Here is a 26,315-nt window from a genome sequence, read left to right as displayed (position 1 = left end):
ACTCTTTCCTTCTAGCTACCGCCTCATTTCTCTCACCAGCTGTGTTCGCAAGGTGAAGGAACGTATGATTCATGCCTGGTTGGTGTGGTGGCGCGAGTCAGGCAATTTACTAACCACTGAACAGTGCGAACGTTGAGCGCGCCATTCTACAGTTGACCATCTCGTCACCTCGTCTATCTAAGTCATGAATGGTTTCCTGAGGAAATCCCGGACTATGGCCGTTTCTTTCGATTTGGAGAAAATCTACTACACCTGCTGAAGGTCTAGCAAACTCTGTACTCCTTACACGCCGGGCTTCCGTGACCGCCTGCCCCTTTTCCTTGAGGAATTTTTAAAAGACCTAGTTTTCAAGGATCGTGTGGGTTCTGCATTGTTGGATGCCTTTATCCAGGAAAACGGTGTGCCTCACGGTTCCGTCCTGAGCGTCGTCCTCTTTGTTGTCACCGGTAACCCAATAATGGCCTGCCTCCAGCCGGGCGTCTCCGGCTTCCTTTTTGATGACAATGTTACCATCTGTTGCAGTTCTCCACAGGGCTGTCTGACTGAGCGGCGTCTTCAGCTATGTCTCGATCGCCTATACTCATGGAGCATCGACAGTGGCTTTCGTTTTTCCACTGATAAAACTGTTTGTATAAATTTCTGGTGGCGCAGTTGGTTTCTACCACCGTCTTCACGTCTTGGGCCTATTGCTCTTCTGTTCGTTGAAACTACGAAATTCTTGCAGCCCACTGTATGCATTCCCTCCATCCTAGGTGTCCTCAATGGTACTTCCTGGGGTGCCGATCGAACCACCCTCTTCCGTTTGTACTGGTCCCCTGTCCATTCGAAACTAGACTATGGGCACTTCGTTTATGCATCTGCACTTCCGTCTCTCTTGCGCCTTCTCAATACTATCCGCCATCGTGGCATGCATTTGGCCACTGGCGCCATTTACACCAGCCGGGTTGAGAGTTGTACGCTGAACTACCGCTGTCCTTGGGCGTGACTTTCTTCTCAGCGGTTATGCATACCGTTTGTCTGTCACTTGCGTGCACCTATGCTTTGCCTTCTTCTCTGTTACCCCCTGGAGTTCGCTTTGAGCTCTTGCTCCGGCAGCTTAACTTCACACTACCTGCGACTTTCCATGTGGATGTGACGCTTTCACGACCTTGGCCTTCATTTGCTTCCTAAGGACACTTCTTCAGCCTCGCTCTATGGCCTTCAGTTTTACGATCTTCGCATGGAACTTCGCGATACTACGTTCGTGTACACTGACGGCTCTGGGACTGAGTGTGGTGTCGGGTGTGTCTTCGCCACTGGCGCCGAAGTTTTTCGGTATCGGCTTCTTGAACACTTCTCAGTATTTACAGCAGAGCTCTTTGCCATGTATGAGGCCACAGAGTACATCTGACGACACAGGCTTTTCAGTTGCGTCGTCTGCTCACACTCTTTCAGCGCCATTCAAAGTCTGTGTGCTGTACACTGCCCATCCTTTAGTGCAACGGGTCTGGGAAAGTTGTCACTTGCTCACCCTGTGTGGAGCCACTGTGCTATTTATGTGGGTTCCTGGTCACGTCGGTCGGACAGGAAACGTGGCCGCTGACGTTTCTGACAAGGCTGCAGTCCTGGTACCTCTGCCCGCTATTCTTACATTCCCTCCGAAGTCTCTGTTGCCGTATGTCAACGGGTGGTGTCATTTTGGCATCACCACTGGGAACACGCTCCGGGGTATTATGCCTTTTCCAGAGGCTTTGACGACCTCGTCTAGGCCCTCTTGCCGCAAGATCATTTTAACTAGGTTGCGTATTGGACACTGTATTCTTAGATATCCCCATTTGTGAAGTAGTGCTTCCCCACCACTTTGTGCACATTGCGCCCAACTCTGTTGTCCGCCATTTACCGACGGAATATCCTTTTTTAAACCGCAAACTTTTCGGTTTATTTTTGCGGTTTTAGCCTATATGACGTGCTCGCTGTCGATCACATTTTACTTTTTATCCGCCGCAGCAATGTGGTGAAGTCCATTTAATTTTTAGTTCTGGACCTCCCTTTCGTTATGGCTTATTTTATAAACCTTTCGCTACGTCCCTATTTTTCTCTGTCTTCTCTTGCGTCGTTTGGGATTGATGTGCAGTCGTTCTTAACTTCTCTCTTCGGATTCGTGTTTTACTGTTTTGACATGGACGCGTACGACCTAGGTTGTTTTTGCGCCCTAAAACAAATCAAACGCCTCAACGCACTGAGTAGTAGCAGCGTGTTTCTGTTAGCTCCAGGCCGGAGACGTTGGAAAACTTCAGTACAGTATAATACTTGTTGTATTGCCAGTGGTAACTTGTTGATGAAACCAAAGTTGCCTGCTTGACCAAGAAAATTCCTGAGAATAAAAAACAACTTTCCTTACCGTTCGGCAACACCTGGCCAGACGGAACCGTCCATGTCGAATTTTCCTTAGAAAAATAAAAAGTTTATCATAAACATCAGCAAACTGAGAAATAATACATTGTTGCTACTACTTGTGTTAATACTTTGTATATAGAGAACAAAAGGTAAAATCAGCGAAAGGTATTAATAATACAATCGTTAAGCCGTGTTACACAGCTGCATATCGTGAGTACTTACGCGCTAGTAAAAACTCGGAATTTACAAATCTCAAATAGATGTCAAAGGTGGACGCTACATGTCATTCGAATCTCCATCTGCACACAGTGTCGGTGGCTAAAGCTGCAGCATCAGTCTAGCCTCTCAAAACTGGGAACAGCGTAATCTCGTAGATCCTCTCTATTTTTGCTACCTGCGGAGGCTGTGCGCTCCATATGTATTACTGCTAATTAAGAGAAATAATTGTAACCTTAGTGAGCGTCGTATACAGTGTTTTCAGTGCACAATAAGAGTTGAATTTAGTTCCGTGTTTGCAGCGGAAACATGAAACACACATTCTGTGGACTTAACACTAGCGTAGAGAATTGAAGAATGCTGAGTGGTTTCGCGTAGTGGAAGGTAGAATAATAAACAGAGAACTTCGCTCTAACAGGATATTTTTGCTAGTAAAACAAATAAGCTCTGACAGAAGTGCGAGAGTGAAAACAGTCTCAGCAGTGACGGTGTTAATATACCTGCGCCGAAGTGGCTCAAACACGTATTTTCACTAAATCTTCAGATTTAGGACAGGCAGACGTCAATGACTAAAGAATTAAAAGGAGTAATATCGTATCCAGTCGTAGCTTCGTACAATAATGGTAAAGACTCTTATTACAGAAACGAGCAAGCTAAAGTTACGAATATTCGGAAGAGTGACGTAATCAATAATTCGTTGGTGGTGATGGTGACGGAGCAGGAGCTGTTTCATCACCTGATTTTTTTCTCCTCAAAATATTCGACACCAAGCAAACTCCACTTTAAACGTCGCAAACAAGTTACAGGATTCAGCAACGTTACTCTGCAGTCGATGATGCATTGCGTACCATTTCGGGTGAAGAGGTTCTTTGGAAATAGAGGGTTAAGGGTGGACTTCCGTTGCCTCGTTAGAACGCAGACTTTGTAACCCTTTCTTGCGGGTATTCATGGGATGCACAGAAATACGGATCAACTTTGTCCGTACCAAGATAGAAGTTCTCTAAGTGTTATTTGTACAAAATATACTGTTGAGCCAAACCATTTATGACCACCTATCTGATAGCAAGTTGGCCACCTTTAGAACGGTGTAAAACAGTGGTTCTGCGTGATAGGAATCCGACAAGTCTTTGGTATGTTTCCGGAGGTATGTGGAACTGGATAGCTATGCAAGTAGTAGGGTAGGACTGGTTCTGGCAAAAAACGCTGACTCACTATCTGTCAGCACTTATTTGCAACTGGTTTCATATTACACCCTGGACAACTCCGCATGTCACTTTTCACTGATGTCAGTCGAACACTTCGTAATCTCAGCTCATTCCAAGAATCACGACATCCTGTGATGAATGTCTAGATCGAGGAGAGGAGGGGAGGTGAGGGCCTCCGCCACACTTCTGCAAATTTCACATAAATCACTCACAGCCCCCAAGCCCCCCGCCCCCCTTGTAATCGTGGGAGCGAGACTCCAGTATAGTTCGCATGCATGTCATATTTTGCACACATCAGTGCCCCCCCCCCCCCCCCCCCTCAACCTGCGCTCTTCCTGCATTTCTGCAAATTTTTCATGGAGCACTCGCCATCCTCACACTCTCAGCTCGCATTTTCCCACACACCTCGTGAGTGTTGTCTGCAGCTGTTACTCACAAAAAGTCGTTTCAGGACTGATTCACAAGTCCTCACGCTGGTAACTTCGATTTAAAGCCATGTATCATTCGCCATGGAATACTGGAACGAGCAGTATCATACTTTTCTACAAGTAATTAAAAACCAATGGTTGCATATAAAACATAAATAACGAAATCATAATGCTTATTTGCTGCAAATGAGTTTTTTCGGGGTACACTTTCCCACAAGCACTGAAAACGTAAATAAAGACAAAACCGCTGCCACACCCTACTTGCTCCCATCACCAGCAGGTGACTACACTGAAAAGTCGATAGTTTTCTAAAAATTATTTAAAAAATTTAAGAAAGTAATGCAAATCCCAGTCACCAGCATATGACTGCACTGTGTAATCGCCACCATAGTCCGATTTTTGTATCACACCAATAGATGGCTCCAATAGCAATTAAAGTAACAGATCGTAATTAGTTATCTGCTGCTTCTAAGATGTTCGAAACAATCTAAAACGTGTGCAGAATAAATCAGCAGTAGAGGAACTGCTACACAGTTTAGAATGAAAAAAAGTTGTAAATTAATTTTTTTCTAAATCTAAGATCTTGAAAAAATTCTAAAATTGTATGTATACCACATAGCTTCATGCTGAATCCAGTCGTGACCCCAGCCGAAATTAATTTTCCCATGTAATGGCTGTACCAATAACCTCCCACGCCTGCGTTACATTGACAGTGAGGAAAAGTTTCGCATCTTATTTTAAACACTGGCGCACTGTATCAACAAACCTTTCCTGTAGATTTTTTAAACAATGAATTTTTTCCATTGAATGGTAGAAGATTGAATTTAATATACGACAACCCAAAATTGGAAAAAAGTAACAGAATCAAAGAAAGAAACTTAGGACCTAACAGTTAAAAATATGCGATGGGGTGCTGAAAAATGAAGACTCAGAGTTTATGTGAAAACTCTTGAAGCTTTTGAAATAAAACAGTCATTAATTCTTCATGTAACTTATTTCCAGCCCTCTGCCGCTAGAGGGCTCCGAATTGTAGCTTGTAGTATGGCGATGTGCAACGTAACTACGCCAGCGAGTGAGAAAGAGCGTGCTGTAATCGAGATTCGAATTCGAATAGTTCATCCTCGCGTGGAGCACAATCTTCTTTAGTATGACAATGCCAGACGACACACGAGCGCTGTTGCATATGCAATAATTTGATTTTTTGAGTTCACTGTTATCGACCACTGTTCATACTGTCCTGACTTGGCCCCGTCCGATTTCCATGTTTCCAAAAGTTAAAGAACGCCTCCTAGAACTTCAATTTTATAGTGATGAAGCGGTGCACGCAGACGTGAGATTATGGCTCCATCGACAGAGCCAAAGATGCTACTATGACGGTGTCGACCAACTACTCTGCTGTTGGGAGAAATGTGTTCGTCGGCAGTGTGACGTGAAGAGTATATGTCAAACGTTAGTAATTTTTGTTTTATTCAACCATCTTTAACAGCCCTCGCGAAAAAATTTGAAGGTGTTACTTTTCAGCACGCCATCGTACTTTTACTGACGTGAAAAGAACATCATTTATTTATTAAATAGAATAACACATTTTACGAACCGTACCTTTATGGTACACAGCTTATACTCTACAGTTCTATTGAATACCGAGCCATTATTTAGTTAAATTTGTAATAATCCGTAACTTACGTTGTTACCTACTAACTTTTTGTATCAGCCACAGCTTTTGATACTTTTCTAATTCACACAGATTCAGTCTAGCTTCAATGTGTCATGTATTTCGAATACTCAAATCGCTGTTAAAATAAGTTAATGAATTTCCGAGAAATACTATTAAAATGAGTGATACAGTGAACTCAAGAAAATGGAAAGAAATCTAGTAACACTGCTTCTGCTAAATGGCCATCACCATCTATTCTGAAAGAAAAAGGAAGATCTTTTCGTTCTTCTTTTTCCCCTACTCTTAACGCCCTACCTTGCAGGTTGCTCTTGTCTCCAGCAGACGTTAAGACGAGTGCACGAGAGAGAGATAACCAAGCAAAGGTGCTTTAATCTCCGTGTTCCTGGCTGGAGTCCTCTCCTCTTTCTTAAGGTTCAGCACGTAGCATTCCAGGACACGCCCCACGAGGCTGCTCAGGGTCCCTGGAACCACAGTTGCTCGACTTTAATGGGACGTCCTTGCAGCAGCGAGTGTGAGACACTCCCCAAAAAATGTTCGGTAGTTGCTACATCTCTTGGTCCATGTTCCTGGACACTCTAACCCTATCCTGAATATGTGCTGTCTGCTTCAACTCTTCTTTCTTCCTGGTACAGTTCTAATTCCTTCAAGGAATCTCTCTTCTTTTTGTTATGGTTGTGCGATAGCCTTCCAGCCTTCTATCGATACTAGAGACACTATATGAATTTGGGAGACATTGATAGTCTCCCACTACTGTCCATTGCAGTTCTACACCATTGGATCAGGAGTTCCTCCACAACAAAACGCAGTGCAAAGAAGTACTGAAGCATAGGAGACAGCTCAGAATTTAAGAAGTAATTATGAAGCGACAAAGCCGCTACTGGGATCGAGTACCTCGTGACTCGAGTAGCAACGCACTAGCATGCTTTGGCTTACACTGTGTCGATCGCCTTTTTTAATTATATGTTAGACCTAGTGCACGGCCAATCTTCCCGTGTTCCAGAGCGAGGGGTAATGTGAGAGCTGAGACGGCGGCCACGCTGGTGAGCGCAGCCATGGCCCGCGTGCTGGCGACCCTCAAGGCGGTGGCGACGCGGGCCGTGTTCGGCGGCCACGGGCTGCTCGCCATCTGGCAGGTGACCGTCTTCAAGCGCGACCCCCGCTTCTGGTACCTCTGCGCGCCCATCATCATGCTTGCCTTCGAGGGCGTCTTCACACTCACCATCAAAGAGTCGCAGGAGTGGAAGTGGTAAGAGCTGCTTGTTGCGCTTCTAGTTCATCAGATTCTGAAGGAGAATTTAGCTTTCCTTCATAGCTGCCAGCTACACGAGCCGAAACATCACGACCACTTACTTAATAGAATGGTGGTCCACTTCTGGAAAGCAGTACATCAGCGATTCTCTGTTACGTGGTCTCCGCTATTCCTTGCAGGTATATGACAGCGAATTACAGGGTGGTGGTTTTTAGGAGCGGAGCTAGGGCACAGTAGCACTCAAGACGTGTTCCACATGTTTCGGATCACGTAAAATTGGTGGCCAATACATACTGAGTTAAGTGTCATGGTTCTGAAACCACAATAGCAAAGTCCTGGCTTTGTGACACCGACAGTTATTCTGCTGGAAGACGACGTCGCTGTCTGGGAAGATATCAAGCTTGAAGCTCGCCGAAGTGGCCGAGCGGTTCTAGGCGCTTCAGTCTGGAACCGCGCGGCCGAATCCTGCCTCGGGCATGGATGTGTGTGATGTCCTTAGCTTAGTTATGTTTAAGTAGTTCTAAGTTCTAGGGGACTGATGACCTCAGATGTTAAGTTCCATACTGCTCAGAGCCATTTGAACCATTTTGAACATCAAGCTTGAAGGGGTGCAGTTGTTCCACAATAATGTTGACGTAGTCCACAGCTATTATCACATGTCTCACGGAAACCCGAGTGAGTGTCGCCCATAGCATAATACGTGTGTCGAAACGACTATCGACCTAGCGCAACAAGAAAATCGATTCATCGGACCAGGAGACAGATTCCCAAAGAGCCACGGACTAAGCTGAATATTCCTGTGTCCACTGCAATCATAGTTATTAACGATGTGGTTGGGTCAATATGCGAACGCGCAGGGAAAGTCTGTTGCGGAGCTCCATGTTTAAAAGCGAGCGCTGAGTGATGTGCTCCGATACGCTTGTGCCTGTACGAGCATTATACTGTGTTAGCTCTGCCGCAGATCGCCTCCTATCCTACTTCACGGACGATGCAAACCTCAGACTTCCATGTTCTGTCATGAGGCGTGAACCTTTCCATAGATGCACGTGACTGTTGGACACGAACAGCCCACCTGGTTCACCGTTTCTGAGAAGGTCGTTTACAGAGTCAGGTCATAACAATGTGCTCTTTGCCAGAATCCCTAACGTCACTGGATTTTATGCCGTTTGAGGAAGTGGTATGACTGAGTTGAGCTGATAGTGATTCTTGCGGCTTAATAACTTTTATTTCATTTAAACAAGTTCTGAGTATTTATTTTTTCATAGAAAATAGCACAGTTCGGAAATTTAATACACGATTAATTTTTGAAGGTCAAAACCCTTACAAAATGGACGAACAAATCAACTTAGTAGCCACTCAACAAGAAAAATTTAGTCAGCACTGATATGATCACGTAATAGTATGAAATTCCATTACAGTGAAGGCGCAGGAAGTACCAGTGGTGCATTGAAATAAAAAAAAGATTAAAAATATACACATATTGAAAGTTACACACAAAACCATTACGCAAGGAGCAATTTTACTTAGTCTTTAAGAGAACTTTTATAACAAAAATACTGTTCAAATAAGAATCACATACAAGTTGAAAGTTAAATAAGAAGCGGGTTGATTGCATAGAAGATAACAAAAAATTAAATGAAATCAGATTCAGTGGCCAAAAGAACATTCACCTAAAAAACTTGGGGAGTCGAGAATTGACAGATATGGAGGAGAGTTCGAAGACAAGTACTGGTTTTATGTGTGCGTTTAAGGCTGAATTCACTCAGTATACACAGCAGCGCATACTACTTAATAACATTTACAAACCTACAGTACAAGGAAACAGACCTGTCTAGTAACACACTCATACAGGTTATTCCGCTCTTTTCTGTTTCGGTGACAGCCAGCCAGATATCCCTGCAGCAAAATGCGAACAGTGTCGCCGTATCGCAACTCTCCGGCCAACACAGTCTTCGTTGCAGCCACAGCGTGCAGTTACATCCAACGGCTGCTTCGACCATTGAACTCTGTTCCTGGTATATACTCACTCTCCGTCCGAAACCAGACTCCTCGTTCTGCTAGCTGTTGTGGGAAGGTTCGCTCAGTGGTGCCTGTCTCGCGATGCACGCGGCGCAGCGCCACCTCAGTGCTGCTCAACCACGTGTGCCGCGCAAGGCGCGGGTTTTAGCGCGTGGCGGCTGCGTGACGTCTTGTGACGGTACAGATTTCCCCCATCAATGTCTATTCCGCTTACATACTTTGCCAGAAGCGGACACAACCTCATCAGCTGCTCCGTGGACATACAGATTACATTTGCTGCTAATTCTGTCAACCATATCATATAAAATGATAGATTACCCCCTATGAAGTTAAAAGGCTACTGTAAAAAATCAAGTTACTCGCATTGGAAACTTAATATGATAAGTTTCTGAACTCGTCAGAGCCCCGCCTATTTCTAGTGCTTGAAAGATTCAGGCGTTCAGTCGAATAAGTTGCTTTACTGTTTGTGAAATCATGAATTTTCATCCGGTAGATATGAGGTTTACTGAGACAATATGCAAATTAACCAAAAACATATTTATTTGCGAGATTATAACTACTTTAGAATGTTTTTGCATGAATAGAGTAAAACAGTGATCAGAGAAACGAATGATTTTTAGGGTTGTCACCCACACGATGCTGGACAATTACGGTTGAATTGACGCCTGGGCACACAAAGGGCACAAGTGGTGTATTCAACTGTGATATAAAACTTAGTAATTAGACAAATAAGATTACAAAAAAAGACTATATGAAAATCAACACGACATACAGTATCAAGGAATAAAGAAACAGTCAGGAACATCACCACCAGACGTGTGAACTTTAACAACGAAACGAAATATGAGTGGTCATCTGAGAACGGAAAAGATTCACTTTGAAGCAAGTACCAAACAGACGAACACACGCATACAGCGGTGTGAAGTGCGTAGATCAAATTATGAATAAGCTGAAGGAGAAGATTGGAATGGAGTGCTCCTTTTTCTTTGTGGCGATTTCCAAAGTTGGAGGGTTGCACTGCAAACACGGTCTTGCCGTGGCTGCCACTGAGATGGCTGCTGACGAGTCGACGCGCGCCGTGCTGCCGTGATGTGGGCCAGTGTGGTGTGGTCGCTAGCTTTGGCTGGTATGGGTCTGCGGACCCCATCTTCCTGACGACCGGTAGCGGCACGGAAAAAAATCTCTAAGTCCCGAGTACAGTCTAAGTAAAATTTCGAAGAGTTTGGCAGAAAACCGAAGAAAACTACTGACGAGTGGTTATCCATCAGTTGCGTCCAAATCCAGGATTCCAAGCGAGAATGCCTCTGTAATTTCTGATCGAGTTCCTTCAGATCTCGAGAAGGCAGCCCGCACTATCTTTGTAGCCAATCCCAGATAGGACTACTTGCTTCTCCAAGGAGGGACCTGGAAATCGGTTCACTAGATTCCACCAACAAGGTAAAGATGTCAGCACCAATGACACACCTGTTTACGGAAACGAGAACAGTGTAAGACTATAACGACGTCCCAATAACCTGACTTGTTTGTATTCTGGAAATTTTGGTGTAAGTTTATCACCCTCCCACGGAAAGGGGAGACGATGTAAATTTTGCAGACCCACATGCCGTCAAGCATTTAGCTTATGGAACAGTGTCTGAAGACCAAAATACTGCGGGACATTGGAAACTGAACAGCTGAAGATTCCACGGAAAGTTTACAAATAGGCGAAGTTCTCATTCCTTCCACCACCGTTCCTCGGTTTTCTGCTACTGAAAGCGCTGGTCAGTCGTTCCATCATCCATTATCGCATGTTCCGGGAGGGTTAGGAATGAAAGTTACGCCCGGCACCTCATGTGGTTGGTTAACGGTGAAACCCGCACTTTGAACGACAGCTAGCTCTTTGGGAGCTCCACCTGTTCCTGTCCTCAGTGAGCAGTATTTCTCGTAGCTCACAGGCGGATACCTTACACAGAAAAGCTACTGCAAGTAGGAAATGGCAAATTAGGTACAGAGAGATGATTTATCGACATAGAAGATAAGCTACGCCTTAATGACTCCAGTATTCAACGCGCAATACAAATTAAATGTCTACAAATAAAAACCGAATCACAAGGTAGGAAGATCCTCGTATGCAAATCCAGTACGCAGATAAAAGTAGAGTGAGGAGAAGGCCTGAAACAGATCGCTGCCTTAGAATTTTTCTTACTGCATCACGTGTCCGCAACGCCGCCAAGCGGATGGTGATCATGATTTGGCTTATCATTGTGTGTTCTAAATTGAGTCACTTTATTATGAATACCTTTTGATGTGATATCTGTATCGGGAATCGCATAATGTACATCACATGATCTGAAGTCAGTTTATTTTAATATGGCGAATAATGCGTATTCCTTTTGTATTCCTTTGTCTCAGTCCAACTGTTCTTGTTTTTGCAAAAACAGACATAATGTGTGGTAGGATAGCCGCAATCAGTGATTTTACAGTGTTACTTACAATCCGTCTTCATTGCAAAATGTTTATTCATATGACCGGTTTCGGTTCATCCAGAACCATCTTCAGATCTGATATTTCGGTTACAAGAGTAACCCGTCCAAATACAGAAACTTTCACATGCTGCGTCACATCAGATACGAAAGTGACGCAGCATGTGAAAGTTGCTGTATTTGGACGGGTTACTCCTGTAACCGTAATATCAGATCTGAAGATGGTTCTATACGAACCGAAACCGGTCATATGAATAAACATTTTGCAAACAAGACGGATTATAAGTAACACTCTTTTTTTTTCTAGCGACTCCAAGAAACTAACGCTGTTTTTCCTGCAAATAAGCACTGCGATGAGTCCGTTGTATCATCTAAAGACCACTTTAGATAGAAAATAATGATATCGTGCTTGTGCTCATGCAGCACTGTATGTGATTATTTTAGTACTAAGTTTGGTAGAGCGCAGATAGCATGTTCGGTACAGAGCTGAGGTGGTACGCCACTCTCTCACTTTAACATATTAACTATATTATAGGTGTTCCCAGTACTAAATTTTGTTTGTGTCGTTTGACTTTTTAACGCGAGGGGATTGTGGGCAGAATGTTCTCATTACTGCATGTAGAGAACTTGTAGCCGAGGGGCCGTAGAAAAGGTGGTGGAGAAAAGGGTAGGGAGATGGATTGGGGAACAAAAATTCTGAGTGAGTCTTGGAGGCAGCACTCTGTGGATCATACCAGCAGAGAATTTTCTGGCCGCAGCACTCTCCTCATTCTGCTTAGTGTTTGACAGGAGGACGCCAGTTCGCAATACATTTTACCTCAGCCAGTTGGCAGTCCGTCAAGAAAACGGCTAGTTGGCGGGAAACGTGCAAATAGTGGTAAGCTCATAAAACTCCGTGCATTCTCATGTTAGAAGCTGGGACGGTACGGATAGTGTCTGGTGCACATGTTTAGTGCAGGCAAGACTGTAACTCCTTGACGCTGGGCAGTCGGTAGATTCTCTTAGCAAACAGCAAAAAACATACGTCTTTCGTAGCACGACTTACTAATAATCTGAAGACTTTTTTCAGACACAGGAAATGGTCGGCCTGGAAAGATTAGATCTCTCCGTAAATGAGGGACTGCGGTCCCATCTTTATAGAGGTCTTTTTAACGAGGTTAGCATGAGAACGACGCCTCCCTAAGCTAAAATATTCTATTTTCACACGAGAGTGATTCTGAGTTGCTGATGGGCTGCTCTCAGATTATGGAAAGTGGAGGCTTGCTCTCCCAGCATGGGAACCCCGGTGCTGTGTGTGGATTGGCTACCAGGCCAACAGAACAGTCAAGAGGGGAGATTAAGTGAGTAAAGAATAGTTCGATTGGTTTGTGCAAAGTGGGGTCGGTTTCGTTTTTGCTAATTCAGCTTCTGTACTGAGGAATGGTGGAAAGTGGTTGTGATTGTTGGCTGTCTTCGTCTTCTGGTCCTCCCCCGGTGCAGAACATGTCTTCCTCTAATAGGCGAGACTTGTGGTCTGTATCTTGTAGTGGACTGAGCTAGAAGCAGTTTCCAACTGTACCCACAGTGGAACTGCGTATCATCTCGGAAATATCGTGTATGCGAGGGTGAACTTATTCGTCCTGAGGCGACCGTCTGGAGCTTCACAATTCTAGCATGCTCTGTCGTGGTTCAAATGGCTCTGAGCACTATGGGACTTAACTTCTGAGGTCATCGATCCCCTAGAACTTATAACTATTTAAATCTAACTAATCTAAGGACATCACACACATCCATGCCCGAGGCAGGATTTGAACCTGCGACCGTAGCGGTCACGCGGTTCCAGACTGTAGCGCCTAGAACCGCTCGGTCACCGCGGCCGGTCGCTCTGTCGTGCCTGTGAGTCAATTTGTTTTGGCCCGACCAGCAAACGGATGCCCTTCGCACTGAAATCTGCCGGGATTTCAGGGCTCCGATAGGGAAGTTTCCCGCATTCTAATGATCATAATGCCAGATCATGTATTTATATTTTCGTGGACGCGTCAGAACATTATAGCTGCTGCTGCGCGCCCCTCCCCGCCAACAGTGCGCCGTTTTCTGCTGCCGCCTTCATCCAGGGGAAAGGGTAAAATACTGCTGCATAGGCATAGCGTCGTTAAATAATATTCACAGCTCCCTATTCTCAGGTGAACCATCGTGGTACACTTGGTGATAGCTGATTCGATTTGAGTAGAATTGGGCCTAACAGTATATGCGTGTAAACAAAGTGAGACTGCGTTGTAAAAGGGATTAATTCAGGGGAGAATTTATATAGCTTTCACCCCAGTGTATGCTTTTCCAAGCAAACGGTATTTATTTTCTGATTTTTTTGTCTTTTTTGTGTAATATTTATCAGTTCGTTGTAGTTATAAAACGACTAATAAAACTTGTCATCATTTTGTAAACTTAAATACGCCACTGTTCTCATTCATATCCATTCAACTATTCAGTGTTTTTATTTTATTGTGGTGGTACATAGGTACACCAGCAATTTAATGTTCAATCTTATTGAATTAACTTGATTATTAATTTTAGTTCTGACATTGTTTGCAGGCACATATAACGAAAGAACCACGAGGAAATTCATTTATTTCATGTACAGCAGTTAAGTGTGGCTCATAATTTGAAGGTTATTAAGAAGATATTTTAATTTATTTGGCATCACTCAGACATGTAAATATGGTTAAAGCTAGTGACGGCTCGCAGAACTACCATCTCTGGCGCCAACAATGCCTGGACATCCTGTTGAACTGTGTGTGGATAACAGCTACAGATACGTCGACTAGTTTTTACCAGAATTCATCAGTCTTAGTGGTAGTGGCTGGCAACCCGTGACGGTTGTTTTCAGTGGGTGAAAGATGGAGAACATGCTCCCAGGACAATAGCCTAAATATGCTCTGTATGGAGGTAGATAAAGACTGTAGGAGTATCCTGCGATCTCCTTGAATTGCCTTGTTGAAAGAAATCCCGGAGGCCTCGAAGCAAGGGCACAGCCGCCAGCCTTAACACATCAAATGTGCTGGGATCGTTTGACGATGACGAATGCACTGTGGCCACATTCCTTCACCTCGGGGGCGCTGAACACGGATACATCTGTTGTGAAGGTGTTAGCAAGCCAGGACCCGTGTGTAGAGAGGACGTGTGTCCAACCTTGTAGATGACTGAATTGCTTTCGGCGCTACTGTCTCTGTGCTGACGCATTGAGGGAAGCTTCGACATCGCCACTGAGCTGATAGTCTGTGGTGCTCCAGACTCGCTCCACTGTATGGGTGGATAATTGTTTTGCTGCGAAAGACCCTATTTCCTGGATCGAGGTACGTGACATGGGTATGTGATTCTGCAGATTTGAGTGAAAAATGTCTGTCCTCTCGATTGCTAGTCGCTTGGTGCTCTTGATAGCCTGAATGACGAGGAGTATCAAAATGGTTCAAATGGCTCTGAGCACTATGGGACTTATCTTCTGAGGTCATCAGTCCTCTACAACTTAGAACTACTTAAACCTAACTAACCTAAGGATATCACATACACCCATGCCCGAGGCAAGATTCGAACCTGCGACCACAGTGGTCGCGCGGTTCCAGACTGTAGTGCCTAGAACCGCAGGGTCATCCCGGCCGGCGATGAGTATCCATGTGTTCCGTTTTCACTTGACAGTCGTGAGTTCAGGAGCAGCGTCAACAGCCAAATTACGGTACGATAAATCAGTCTCGATAGGCCAAGATCCTGTGGCTGTAGAATTCTGACAGTTACTGTAGAACGGATTCATCTTACACGAGACATTACACAATTTTTTTAAAAACTCAAGATTCAAATGCGGCTCCTGAAAGACCTGCTGCATAAGAATCTCTTTTCACGAGGCGCTATTGCAGGAAATTAGATTCGTAAATGGATTGATGGGGTTAAAGGAACTTAACTAGAAGCTCCTAGGACTCTGTCCTGTGTGTACGTACTGCTCCCGATGAACTGAGCTGCGTACGAGACTCGAGAAAACCTGAAGATAGAAGCGCGCAGAGGTGGAAGAGAGGTAAAAGGGTGAAGGTGGGGGAGTTGCTCCGCCTAGAAAGCAGCTGGCGATCCCTAGCACACCTCACGCTAAGGGAGACACATCCCTTTCATTCGACAGGTACTTCCACACCCTCCATTGTCCCAAGAAAACTAGCAATATGAACAACATGATAGTGTCTCAGGAAAGAAGATGTCAGCAGAATTTCAAAGAGGTGAACGGCAGGAGCCAGGCTGGACCACCGAGCAAGGGCAGTCATGCGCCCCTCAGAATTGAGCAGGCGACTCGTCATCCCTTCAGTCCCTTAAGCGGCCAACGAGGCCAATGGGCCCTACGTCACTGCGACGGGTAGAAGTGAGAGAGGGGTAAAACGTAAAACCAGTTCAGCCACTTCAGCGTCATCCGCTAGCACCAGAAGCAGCGTGTCAACAAGTTTAAGGTTTCGCCGTGATATGGTCCTGTTGGATATGGGCCACAGTTAGACGGGCATCACACTGACAGTGGGTTAGATTCTCAGGTCGGAGAATGCGGCCATTAGTCATACAAGTGTAGCCAATGCGAAGTTGACAGAGAAGCACGAAGGGAAGACTGTTATATGGCCGTGGTGCTCTCCATGGTTCGCAGTTTATTCGTAGGACCCAGGGCACACCAATCCATGTTCCAAGCCTCCAACAGCTGACAGAATACAGTCGATCAAGGAAACGGAAATTTAGAGAAATGGCCAAAGCCACCGTCGACATGGCCACTTCGCCCACATTGACGCTTTTAACACAGTGACAGAACTTTGTTACTAAAGTAGGATTATGAAGTTAAGCTATGACACTTCAAACTCAATTTTATTAGGAAGGCATAAGTGACATTCGCTTGCAATTATGAATACATGGAGTGACAACTTCCCTTACATCAGAATAACTAAAATACACAACAAATATTCCAGTTTTGACGAGCGGCATAGCAGATGGCTTATCGAGATGACTGTGCTCCCCAGGGAGAATAAATTGATAGCAGTTAAAGTTGTTCAATGACTTTACCCGTATTTGGTCATTCAAGTGAATCAGTGGTAACAGATGAAAATTTGTGCCGGACTGTGATTCAACTGCAAGGCACTTCAAGCGGACAGTAATTGAAATTTCGGTAACTGATACAAGACATGTAATATGGCTTACTTGTTGACTGCATTAACTTAGAACTTTCTATTCTGTACAGAACGAAGAGACTGGATACCTCAGTACGTGATATAAACCTCCAGCCGATAAGTATAATCTTTCCCGATAGAAAGAAGAGTTACGTGATGTTCTGGCATAACGTCAATACGATAATAAATGAAAAAAAACAGTAGGTTTTGTTACGTTTTTACTACAAATTAATAGCTTTTGCGTTTTCTCGTGTAATGAGGCTGCTACAGCCTGTCTCGTGCAAAATCTTAAAATCCTAGGTCAAATGCAAGGTACTTCAAGCGGTCAGTAATAGAAGGTTTCGATAACTAAACATGACCTGTAATACTGTTTACTTGTCGATTGCATTAACTTAGAACCTTCTGTTTTGTACAGATCGAAGGGACTGGATACGTCAGTACGTGACATAAACCTCCAGCCGATAAATGTAATATTTCGCTAGAGAAAGACGAGCTATGTTATGTTCTGGCATCAAGTCAGTACAAAAGAAGTGAAAACAACGGTATGTTTTCTTACGTTTTTATTACAAATTAATACATCTCTCGTTCTGTCGTGTAATGTGGCCGCTACACCTTGTCTCATGCAAAATCTTAGGATCGTAGGTCAAATACAAGGGACTTCGAGCGGTATGTATATGAATTTTCGATAACTTAACGCGAGCAGTCGCCTTAACCACCTCGGCCAGTAGTGCACGCTTCTCATCCGATCCAAATTTGCAGCCTGTTACACACTACTAACGTAGCGTCCTCTTGTACACTCACTCGCCATTTCGGGTTCCTGCAGTAATATATGTATTGCCCACGTGACGGTGGCACCTCATAGCTGTCGGGACCCTGATAGCCACTTTACCAGTCATGCCCACACTGTTAAACTGCCGCCAGGATGTGTAGCGGTGGCGATGTGTTGGCAGGTTCTGTCCGTCTGTGTTCCTGTACCTGGCGGGCACCGTGCCCTCCATCTGGCTGCTCGAGCTACACAGGATGGCCCGGAGGCAACAGGCACCGGCACTCAACATCAGCGCCATCGCCGTCGGGGACCTGGACAAACTGTTTGGGGTAAGGCAGCTTCTGCACTTCAAGGTAACTTTTGTAGCAACAATAGGCGTGAAGTGGCTGTGGGTTTAGTAATCACCACAAGTTATTGTCAAACAAAACTGAAATCTGGCACGAATTCCTTCATACACCAGAAATGTCACCATTATTAAGAAACAATAAATTAAAAGGAAAATGCGCGCAGAGACCTATAGAAAAGAAATATTGTACTGAAATAATTACAGTGAGAACAGATATGCCCACTGACAAAATTTAAGGCAAAGAAATCTTTAAAAAAAAAGATAAACAAATGAAAGCAACATTTGTGGTAACGTCAATAGAAAATCAGAGCTCCACTACAAATTGTGTTGTATCGGTTGCGTTCATCTGCATACCCCTACGATGCTTAAGGCCGGTCTCTGCTGGCCTAGAGAGAAGGGAAGCACCCACATTGAAATTAATGAATGAAATAATGATAGACAATAGAAACGTCTTACAGGATGTACCGGGTGATAGTCAGTATAAATTTGAAAACTTAATAAACCACGGAATAATGTAGATAGAGAGGTAAAAATTGACACACATGCTTGGAATGACTTGGGGTTTTATTAGAACCAAAGAAAAACAAAGTATTGCTAGACGCGTGAAAGATCTCTTGCGCCCGTCGTTTGGTGATGATCGTGTGCTCAGCCGCCACTTTCGTCATGCTTGGCCTCCATGGTCCCCAGACCTCAGTCCGTGCGATTATTGGCTTTGGGGTTACCTGAAGTCGCAAGTGTATCGTGATCGACCGACATCTCTAGGGATGCTGAAAGACAACATCCGACGCCAATGCCTGACCTCACCATAACTCTGGACATGCTTTACAGAGATGTTCACAACATTATTCCTCGACTACAGCTATTGTTGAGGAATGATGGTGGACATATTGAGCATTTCCTGTAAAGAACATCATCTTTGCTTTGTCTTACTTTGTAATGCTAATTATTGCTATTCTGATCAGGTGAAGCGCCATCTGTCGGACATTTTCTGAACTTCGTATTTTTTTGGTTCTAATAAAAGCCCTTGACATTCCAAGCATGTGTGTCAATTTGTACCTCTCTATATACATTCTGATTTATTCAGTTTTAAAATTTATACTGACTTTTTGATCGCACGGTGCGTTGAGGTGGCCCAATTAAACATGACAATATGGGCACCACACCACACACGTATCCACGTTACTGGGAGGTGGGATCGTCTAATCTATAACAGAAACAATCGGTCATTATACGAATCACATTTATTCTTGTAAAGTGCAACACACGAGTTACCCAACTGAACTTCAGATACTTAGACAGTGGGATCTAATGGTGGACTGTAACATTGGTGCAGGTGGTGGGCGCTATAAATGTGAAGTTGCAAGGATAACGCACGAATGCGGCCAGTCACTGTAAGCATGGTAACTAAATCACAGGAATAACACAAAAAGAAGGTTCGAATACTAGTGAGATCTCCAGAACGCATATTTAAAGCAAACTAGCTTGTTGCGAAGTATTAGAACCGTATAAATGGCTAGTGACTGGCGTAAAAAAATACTGTGTCCCTAGGGAATTACCGATTGCAAACGACTGCTTATCTTACCACACTCGTAGCGCAATACGAAAGGCGGTGGCAGTAGCGATTGGAGGCCCGGAGATCAGCTCCCTCCCTGTCCAGAGTACTTCAATGGAAAGACCTTCCTGTGCGACCATAAGTCCCACCTCACCAGTCGTCCATCGATAAGTCTTTCGTCTGTGATCTGCCAGCGGCACGCGTTTCCTCTCACCGTGTAGCGTGAAGTTTTTACACTGAAAAAGCCTAACATGAAGTGCTCTGAAACTTGGCTGCTTGTTAGCCAGAGCAATAACTCACTGCCCAATAACGGTAGAGTGAGAGTTCTGTCTAATAAAGAATAGTTAAACAATATTTTACTCCTTCAGATTTTTACCGTTTTCAACTAAACGTGCTTTGAGGTGGGAAGGTGGGCAGAAAATCTCTCCCACTAGAGGGCACAATTTTAAAAAGGACCTGTAACAAGCCCTGCATCTACGCACGGCAGAGGGATTAAGAGTTCCACGAAAACAAATCAGTAAGAACCAACCAGGAACGGTTGATTGAAGGTTTAAAGCGAACGATATTTTGAGGTGGCGTAGCGGAAATTCACGCGGTCGTTGGAAATTGAAACCTGGCTATAAATCTTCCTTTATGAAAGGCTTTTGTGAAGAATCACATGCATTTTTCAACAGAAGGCAACAGTCCCAAATCCTGCTTGGTGTGAGAGAACCGAATGCTTGTTCGTCTACTTGTCACGCCTCGGCTTTGGAACATTTTGATGGTGGCAAAGTCTTAAAAGGACCCTTGTCTACCGCTCGTCAGCCCTTAGGCCTCCCCTAAGCAGTTCCTCTACCATGCTAAAAGAGAAGTCAGCGGAAAAAAACAAAAGGAACAGCCACTGAAGGCACTAAATCCAGATTGCAACAATGATATGCACCGTCAGTAACATACTTGTATAATAAACAAAAATGAATATGAAATATTCGAAAATATTTTTTGAAAGATATAACCGCTATTTGACTGTACAATATGTTTTATTCTACAGTCTAGATTTCGGCCTTAGCCATTTTTAAGTGTTCATAAATTCCTGTTTAGGGTGAGTTTGCCCCTGAGCAGCAAGTACGTAATTTTATTTCCTATTGTTAATTTGTTATTCCTCTGCCATCGCTACAGCTTTGAAAACACGTGGTTTGCGTTTTCCTAATCTTCTGTCTGGTAGCTCTAGACAGTCAAGATCAGCGTAAGTTGCATCTCCATTCCCTTCATACCTCTCAGGTATCAGCTCTAACAGCGAATCCACTATCAGATCCCAAAACACAGATACACTTACCGAGGTTTGTGTGTAGCCCTTAGTAATCTGTTCTATTGCCTTGTGGCGCCAGCAGGCTTTTACAGTGTGGAACCCTTACACCAATCCCTGAAACTTAAGGCATTTTGGGATTCGGAGACTTAGGCGATTTAAAATCAGGATCACCGTAGATGATATGCACCTGCGATGTCCATCATAACTGGAGCACAACTTTAATTTTTTGCCCTGTGTACAAGTAGGAGAGCCTGATTAATGAAGTCATCTATCGACTTACCTTTGCAGAAGCCAGACAGACATGTGCCGAGACCCTAGAGCTCCTTGAGCTCTTGAATACGCTTTTGGAGTAGCAGCTCCTGAACTTTCGATAATATCTGTTAAACGTGGTCTATTGCTGTTCGGTTCTACGGGAACTAGGCCTTGGTTTGTAATAAATACATGTGTAGATTTCCATGTTTCTAGTACACTGCATTGCCTTAATACCTCATCCAGTAGATGTGTTTGAATGGCGCTGTGATTGTAGCTAGTTTTTCTGTCACTACTTAATAGATACCGACTGAAACCGGTGCTTTGTCGCGTTTTATCATGGCTATCACTACCGCTACTTCTTCTTGAGCAAACGGGAGTGCACATACTTGTTAATACAGTTGGAATTCAGCAGCAAACTGAGCATTAATTGACGGTCACTGGCAAAACAGTGCTCAGGAAATATTCGGCGGAGTTCCTTATTGTTGTTCTGTTCCATCGGTCTTGACGGGGGCCTTAACTTTGTCAATGAGACCCTTTTGCAGCTGATCCGAGAAGTGTTCCAGTTCTTATTCGGAAAGCGCTCCCAATACGCCTTCGCAGTGTCGCGGATCTTGTTTCACTACATTCGGTTAAATAGTGACATATCTTTAGACTTCTCCCTCTTTCTCCCTTCTTAGTGAGCGCAGTTAGTTCCTGCTTGCGTTACGGACTTCCGTGAGCAACTGTCAGCTGCCAATTCCAAGGTGTTTTAGAGATGGCTACGTATGGCGTCTTTGGATGTGGTTTTCCTGCGCCAGCTGAGAGAGTTCTGTAAGAGCTTGCGCTCCGAGGTCTATGTTCTCAGGTATATAGTTTAGGTTGAAAGAAGATGTTTCCGCATTAGTGCCTTCCAGTCTGCTCTCTTCAAATTCCAGGCTTCCAGTTACATTTAGACTTAACTGTTTCTAGAATTTTGTGCTACAAATCTGATGGCCGGTAATAGTCACTGATTGCTTAACATCACAAGATTTAAAATTATTAGTAGTTGCCCAGCTTTCCAGGAGTATGTCTTTGTCTCTGCATTGGCTCTATATGATCTCTGTACCGGTACTCTTCGAAAACCTGCTAGGCTACATGCATCAAGTCTTAAAGCATTACATCCGGTTCAGCTGTCGTCCTGCTGCTAGTATGCCAAAGCGCGCGCTTTACGTTCGCGTTGACGCCCATTCCAACGGTCATATGCAGCATCACTGTACACTGCTGCAGCGCTTAATCTCACAACGTACGAATCAATCATGTGCGAATGTTGCATAGGTAGCAGATAATCCAGTTGTATTGAGGAGTGTACAGCTTTCTAATCGCATTATTTCTTGACTTCAGTGACAAGATGGCTACGATGAGACCGATGATTGCTGCCTCGGCATTCTGGTGCCCAACTATTGCTGTAAGGCGTGCCGAGAAGGGCAGAAGTTTCGCATTCGTAGTGTACGGTTCCTGGAATAGTATATCATCGGCACTCAGTTCCTCTACGACCTTCCGCGGCTCACTCACTACCGATACTCAGTGAGTAAAGCTGATCTGCAGAAATACAAACTAATGCTGCTAGACGTATCTTGTATGGACACAGAAGCTAGGGGAAATGTTGGGTGGGGTCGAAATAATCTTCTAAAAATCTGTACGCCTATTCACGATATAAGACTGTATTCAGGTGTGTGAAGACGTGTCTCAGTAAATTGCACAGGTCTTTCTGTAGGTAGACTAGCTTAGCGCCGGATGCTTCGCTCTCGTTTGCGAAGTAATTGCATCAAAAATAATTTTATGAACATACATCAGACCTACTAAATGATTTATGTACTATTATTGAATCGTTTCTCTGTCTATGCAATTCTGACAACGTCAATTTGATGTGGTGACTGTTAACAGCAATTTTTGATTTAGTTCACAAATTGCAACACCCTTTCTACTTTTTATGTTAAGGCTTCTAAAGCACAGCCTTTTCGAAATGTATTTCAAAATAAAATGCGATTCTGGTAGCTGGAATCCAAGGTTTTCGTTATCATGGCTAATGCGTTCTTGTGGTGATACTTCCATAGAAGCTTTCATCCCACAGTAGATATTTCTTTATATCTGACAGAGAAATTAAATATTAGTTTTCATGGAATTAGCCCTTTTTTAATATAACGAAATACCTTCTTAAATGTTTTCAACGCTGCTTCACCCACCTGCAGTCGCGTTTCCAAAAACAGTAAACTATGTATATTTTTATTTCTAACAGAGATGCAAAATTACAAATTTTCATAGATTTAGCTTTGAAAAGGCTTTCATAATGAGTAGTTTCAAAATTTAATTTCATAAGTAATTTCATTTTCCCTATTTTACACCCTTGCGGGTTGAATTTATAAAGACAGTCAAATGTGTATTTACAATGAAATGAATACCACTAACTGAATGCAGGCGGTGATATAAATCGACGGGGACAGTTGAAAATATGTGCCCCGTGTGGGACTAGAACACGGGATCTCCTGCTTACATGGTAGACGCTCTGTCCATCTGAGCCACCGAGAGCACAAATGATAAGTGCGACTGCAGGGAATGATCTCTGGCACGCCTCCCGTGAGATCCACATTCTCAGCTTATTGTCCTGCACCATATTCATAGTGCCCCCGTCCATTATAATCATTACTCACGGTTTTTGCCGTTTCCCGCAAGAGTTCGGGCACTATTTGTGCATCCGCACACAAGATGGTCAAATATAGCTTCAAAAACGCCTGCATAATGAAATATTTCCACAGAAATTTTCATTCCCTATTTCAGTCACATAGGGGTTGAATTTCTATAGACAATGAACTCTTTTTTTTAATGTCTAACAGAGGTGCCAAGTGCAAATTTTCATAGACTTTCATAATGAATAATTTCGTAAAACGTCTTATTCTCTATTTCAAACGTTGGGGGGCTGAATGTTCACAAACAGTGGAACACGTCCTTTTATATTTATAATCGAGAACCAAATTTAAATTTCAATAGATTTTGCTTTAGGAATGTTTTCATAATGAAACATTTTCATAAGAAAATTCACCCCTTAGTCGACACCCTTAGGAAATAAATTTCCAGGAAACACTAAAACACAATTTTTTAAATTTCCAACCAGGAAGTCAAACACCAGTTTTCATAGATGTAGCTTTAAAATACTTCAGCAGTGTTTTAACGATGATTTATTTTTAAAAGAACTTTTATTCACTATTTCACCCTCATAGGGGTTACATTTCCAAAAATGGTGAAACACATGTTTCTGACTGAGAAACCAAGTACCAATTTTGGAAGATCTAACTTCTAAATACCGACTTTTTCAAAAAACATTTCGTCCTCCATTTCACCTCTTTGGGAGTGACATTTCAGAACATCCCTTCTTAATCGACGCCTACAGTAAAAGATCGACATCGTCGACAGATTTTAAGTTTCTGTCCGTAGTGGTTTGGGGTAGTCAATGAAGAGTCAGTAAATGAGTCAGTCAGTCGGGACATTTCCTTTTATATGTGGAGATTATTGCATCAACTGCCTCTGACGCTGTAAAAGCAATTCTCCTTTTAGGTGTGCGAGACGTGTTAAAACTCGCGGCTGCTTGGAGAATTGTAAAATCTTCTAACCCACTCAGCTGATGCTGAGTTCCGTATTTCCGTACACGTGCTTAGAGTTCTTTGATGGCGGACAAACAGTTCTGTTAAAATTTTCCGTTCGCTGGAAGAAGTGCTTTATATCTCTCGTGCGCTAATGGTTCACCAGCCCCGGACATGATCACCATTTGTTTGTAGGTCCTGTTGCTACAGGAGCTGGAGGCATCTGGTACTTATAATCCGATGACCTGATTACTAGCTGCTGAGTCCGCAACCGAAGAGCTGGAAGTGTGACATCAGTCCATTTGTTGACGCACGCTGTCGTCAGAAAAAATAGTCAAAGTATCCGGTGCTGTTTCTGATGTTTCAGTTGAATCAGATGGTACCCTGTCGCTGATTTCTACGTCAGGGACACAATTTATCTGGGTGAGCTTGTAGTAATCATTGAAGTGCCACCATGTGTGAAGTTAAACTTTGCCACATCACATTAACTAACGTCATATTTCGGGCCTTGGGATGGAAGGTTTTGCATCACGTGTATCAAACACGCACTCTGAAATATAACGACAGAGTACTCTAACTCTGATAAGTTATTCTCGCTTTTTCGTTTAACTGAAAAAGCTCATCCTGAAAAAAATCGCCCATTTAGAAGCTTTCTTCTTCAGCTACTGAGCTGTCTGTTGTATGTAGAATTCGTTGTTTCAGCAGCCCGTCTATGTAGTGAACCATTTATTGGTAATGATATTCAACTAAGTCGTCGTTTAGAGCAGATGGCATCATGTGATACACATTATTTTGAGTTTGCCGAGGATGCAGGGCACCAACTGCTCGTGTCACGCAAGGTGACTTTTGTGTCTTGCGTTTGTGCACGGTTTGAAATCTACAGAACGTTAAAATTATTTTTGCCAAATTAAAAAAACTTGCGGGTTATTGAATACTTCCACCATCAGTACCAGCTATTTCTATTTCTAGGAGGAAATGGTAAGTGGCACTTACTTGTTTCCGTCATGTGAACATTGTTTTCCATTTGTAAGGTGCGGAATGTTTCACGGTTTCTCATCAGTCATGACCCAGTTTAATAGGCATTTTGTAGTTGGTCACACTGGCCAGTAAGTTAAATCTTCGATCTTACCAATGGCAAAAAATATTTGCTACTTCCTTCTCCATATCTTAGACAAATATTAAAACATACATATAAACATATATCAAATTATATTATTAATCTTAAACGCTTCACATAGCCATATAAAAATATATTAAATTATCTCTTAGATCTTAATCGCTCCATATAGCCCTAGTGCAAGAAGCACTCTAAACCTTAGCGCAGTGGAACGGTTACAAAACAAACATCTGGTGACCATCAAATTAAACCTTGAATCATGATAGTGCTCTCATATACCATACTTTGGCACCGTCTGTATAAACTCTCGGCGCTACCAGTCCACAAAATATTTAAAAGGAACGGCTGGGGCTCCTTCCATAATTCAAGAAAAGTGATTTGATTTCACCACTTAAAAATATAAATAATGAACAAGAAAGAAGCCGAAGCTAATATTAATTAAAATAGTGGAGCAGTAGGAAAAATCTTAACATCGTAAACCAAACACTTCCTTGTACTAGATACAGTTACCCTTAGATAATTTAACAAGATACAGACTCACAGGAGAACACTAACGTGATGCAATACTCGACACAAACCTGACCAAAAAGATACTACCTGCAAGGATAGCGACCTAATGGA

At 43.4% G+C, this 26,315-nt stretch overlaps 1 protein-coding gene across 6 annotated transcripts in view; it reads left to right on the top strand.

The window, feature by feature from the left end:
- Positions 1 to 26,315, top strand: part of LOC126278481 (transmembrane protein 26) — a 113,651-nt gene that overhangs the window by 15,480 nt on the left and 71,856 nt on the right. For all 6 annotated transcript variants that reach the window (XM_049978635.1, XM_049978636.1, XM_049978633.1 and 3 more), the window contains exons 2-3: positions 6,901 to 7,146; positions 17,734 to 17,878. In XM_049978635.1, the coding sequence (XP_049834592.1) occupies positions 6,953 to 7,146; positions 17,734 to 17,878 (339 nt within the window). In that variant the 5' untranslated portion in view covers positions 6,901 to 6,952. The remainder of the gene's footprint in view (positions 1 to 6,900; positions 7,147 to 17,733; positions 17,879 to 26,315) is intronic.

This window comes from Schistocerca gregaria, chromosome 6 (assembly GCF_023897955.1).
Source record: "Schistocerca gregaria isolate iqSchGreg1 chromosome 6, iqSchGreg1.2, whole genome shotgun sequence".
NCBI classification, from domain to species: Eukaryota; Metazoa; Arthropoda; class Insecta; order Orthoptera; family Acrididae; genus Schistocerca; species Schistocerca gregaria.
Note: the sequence above shows the minus strand (reverse complement) of the source record. Positions and strands in the feature narration are given on the sequence as shown.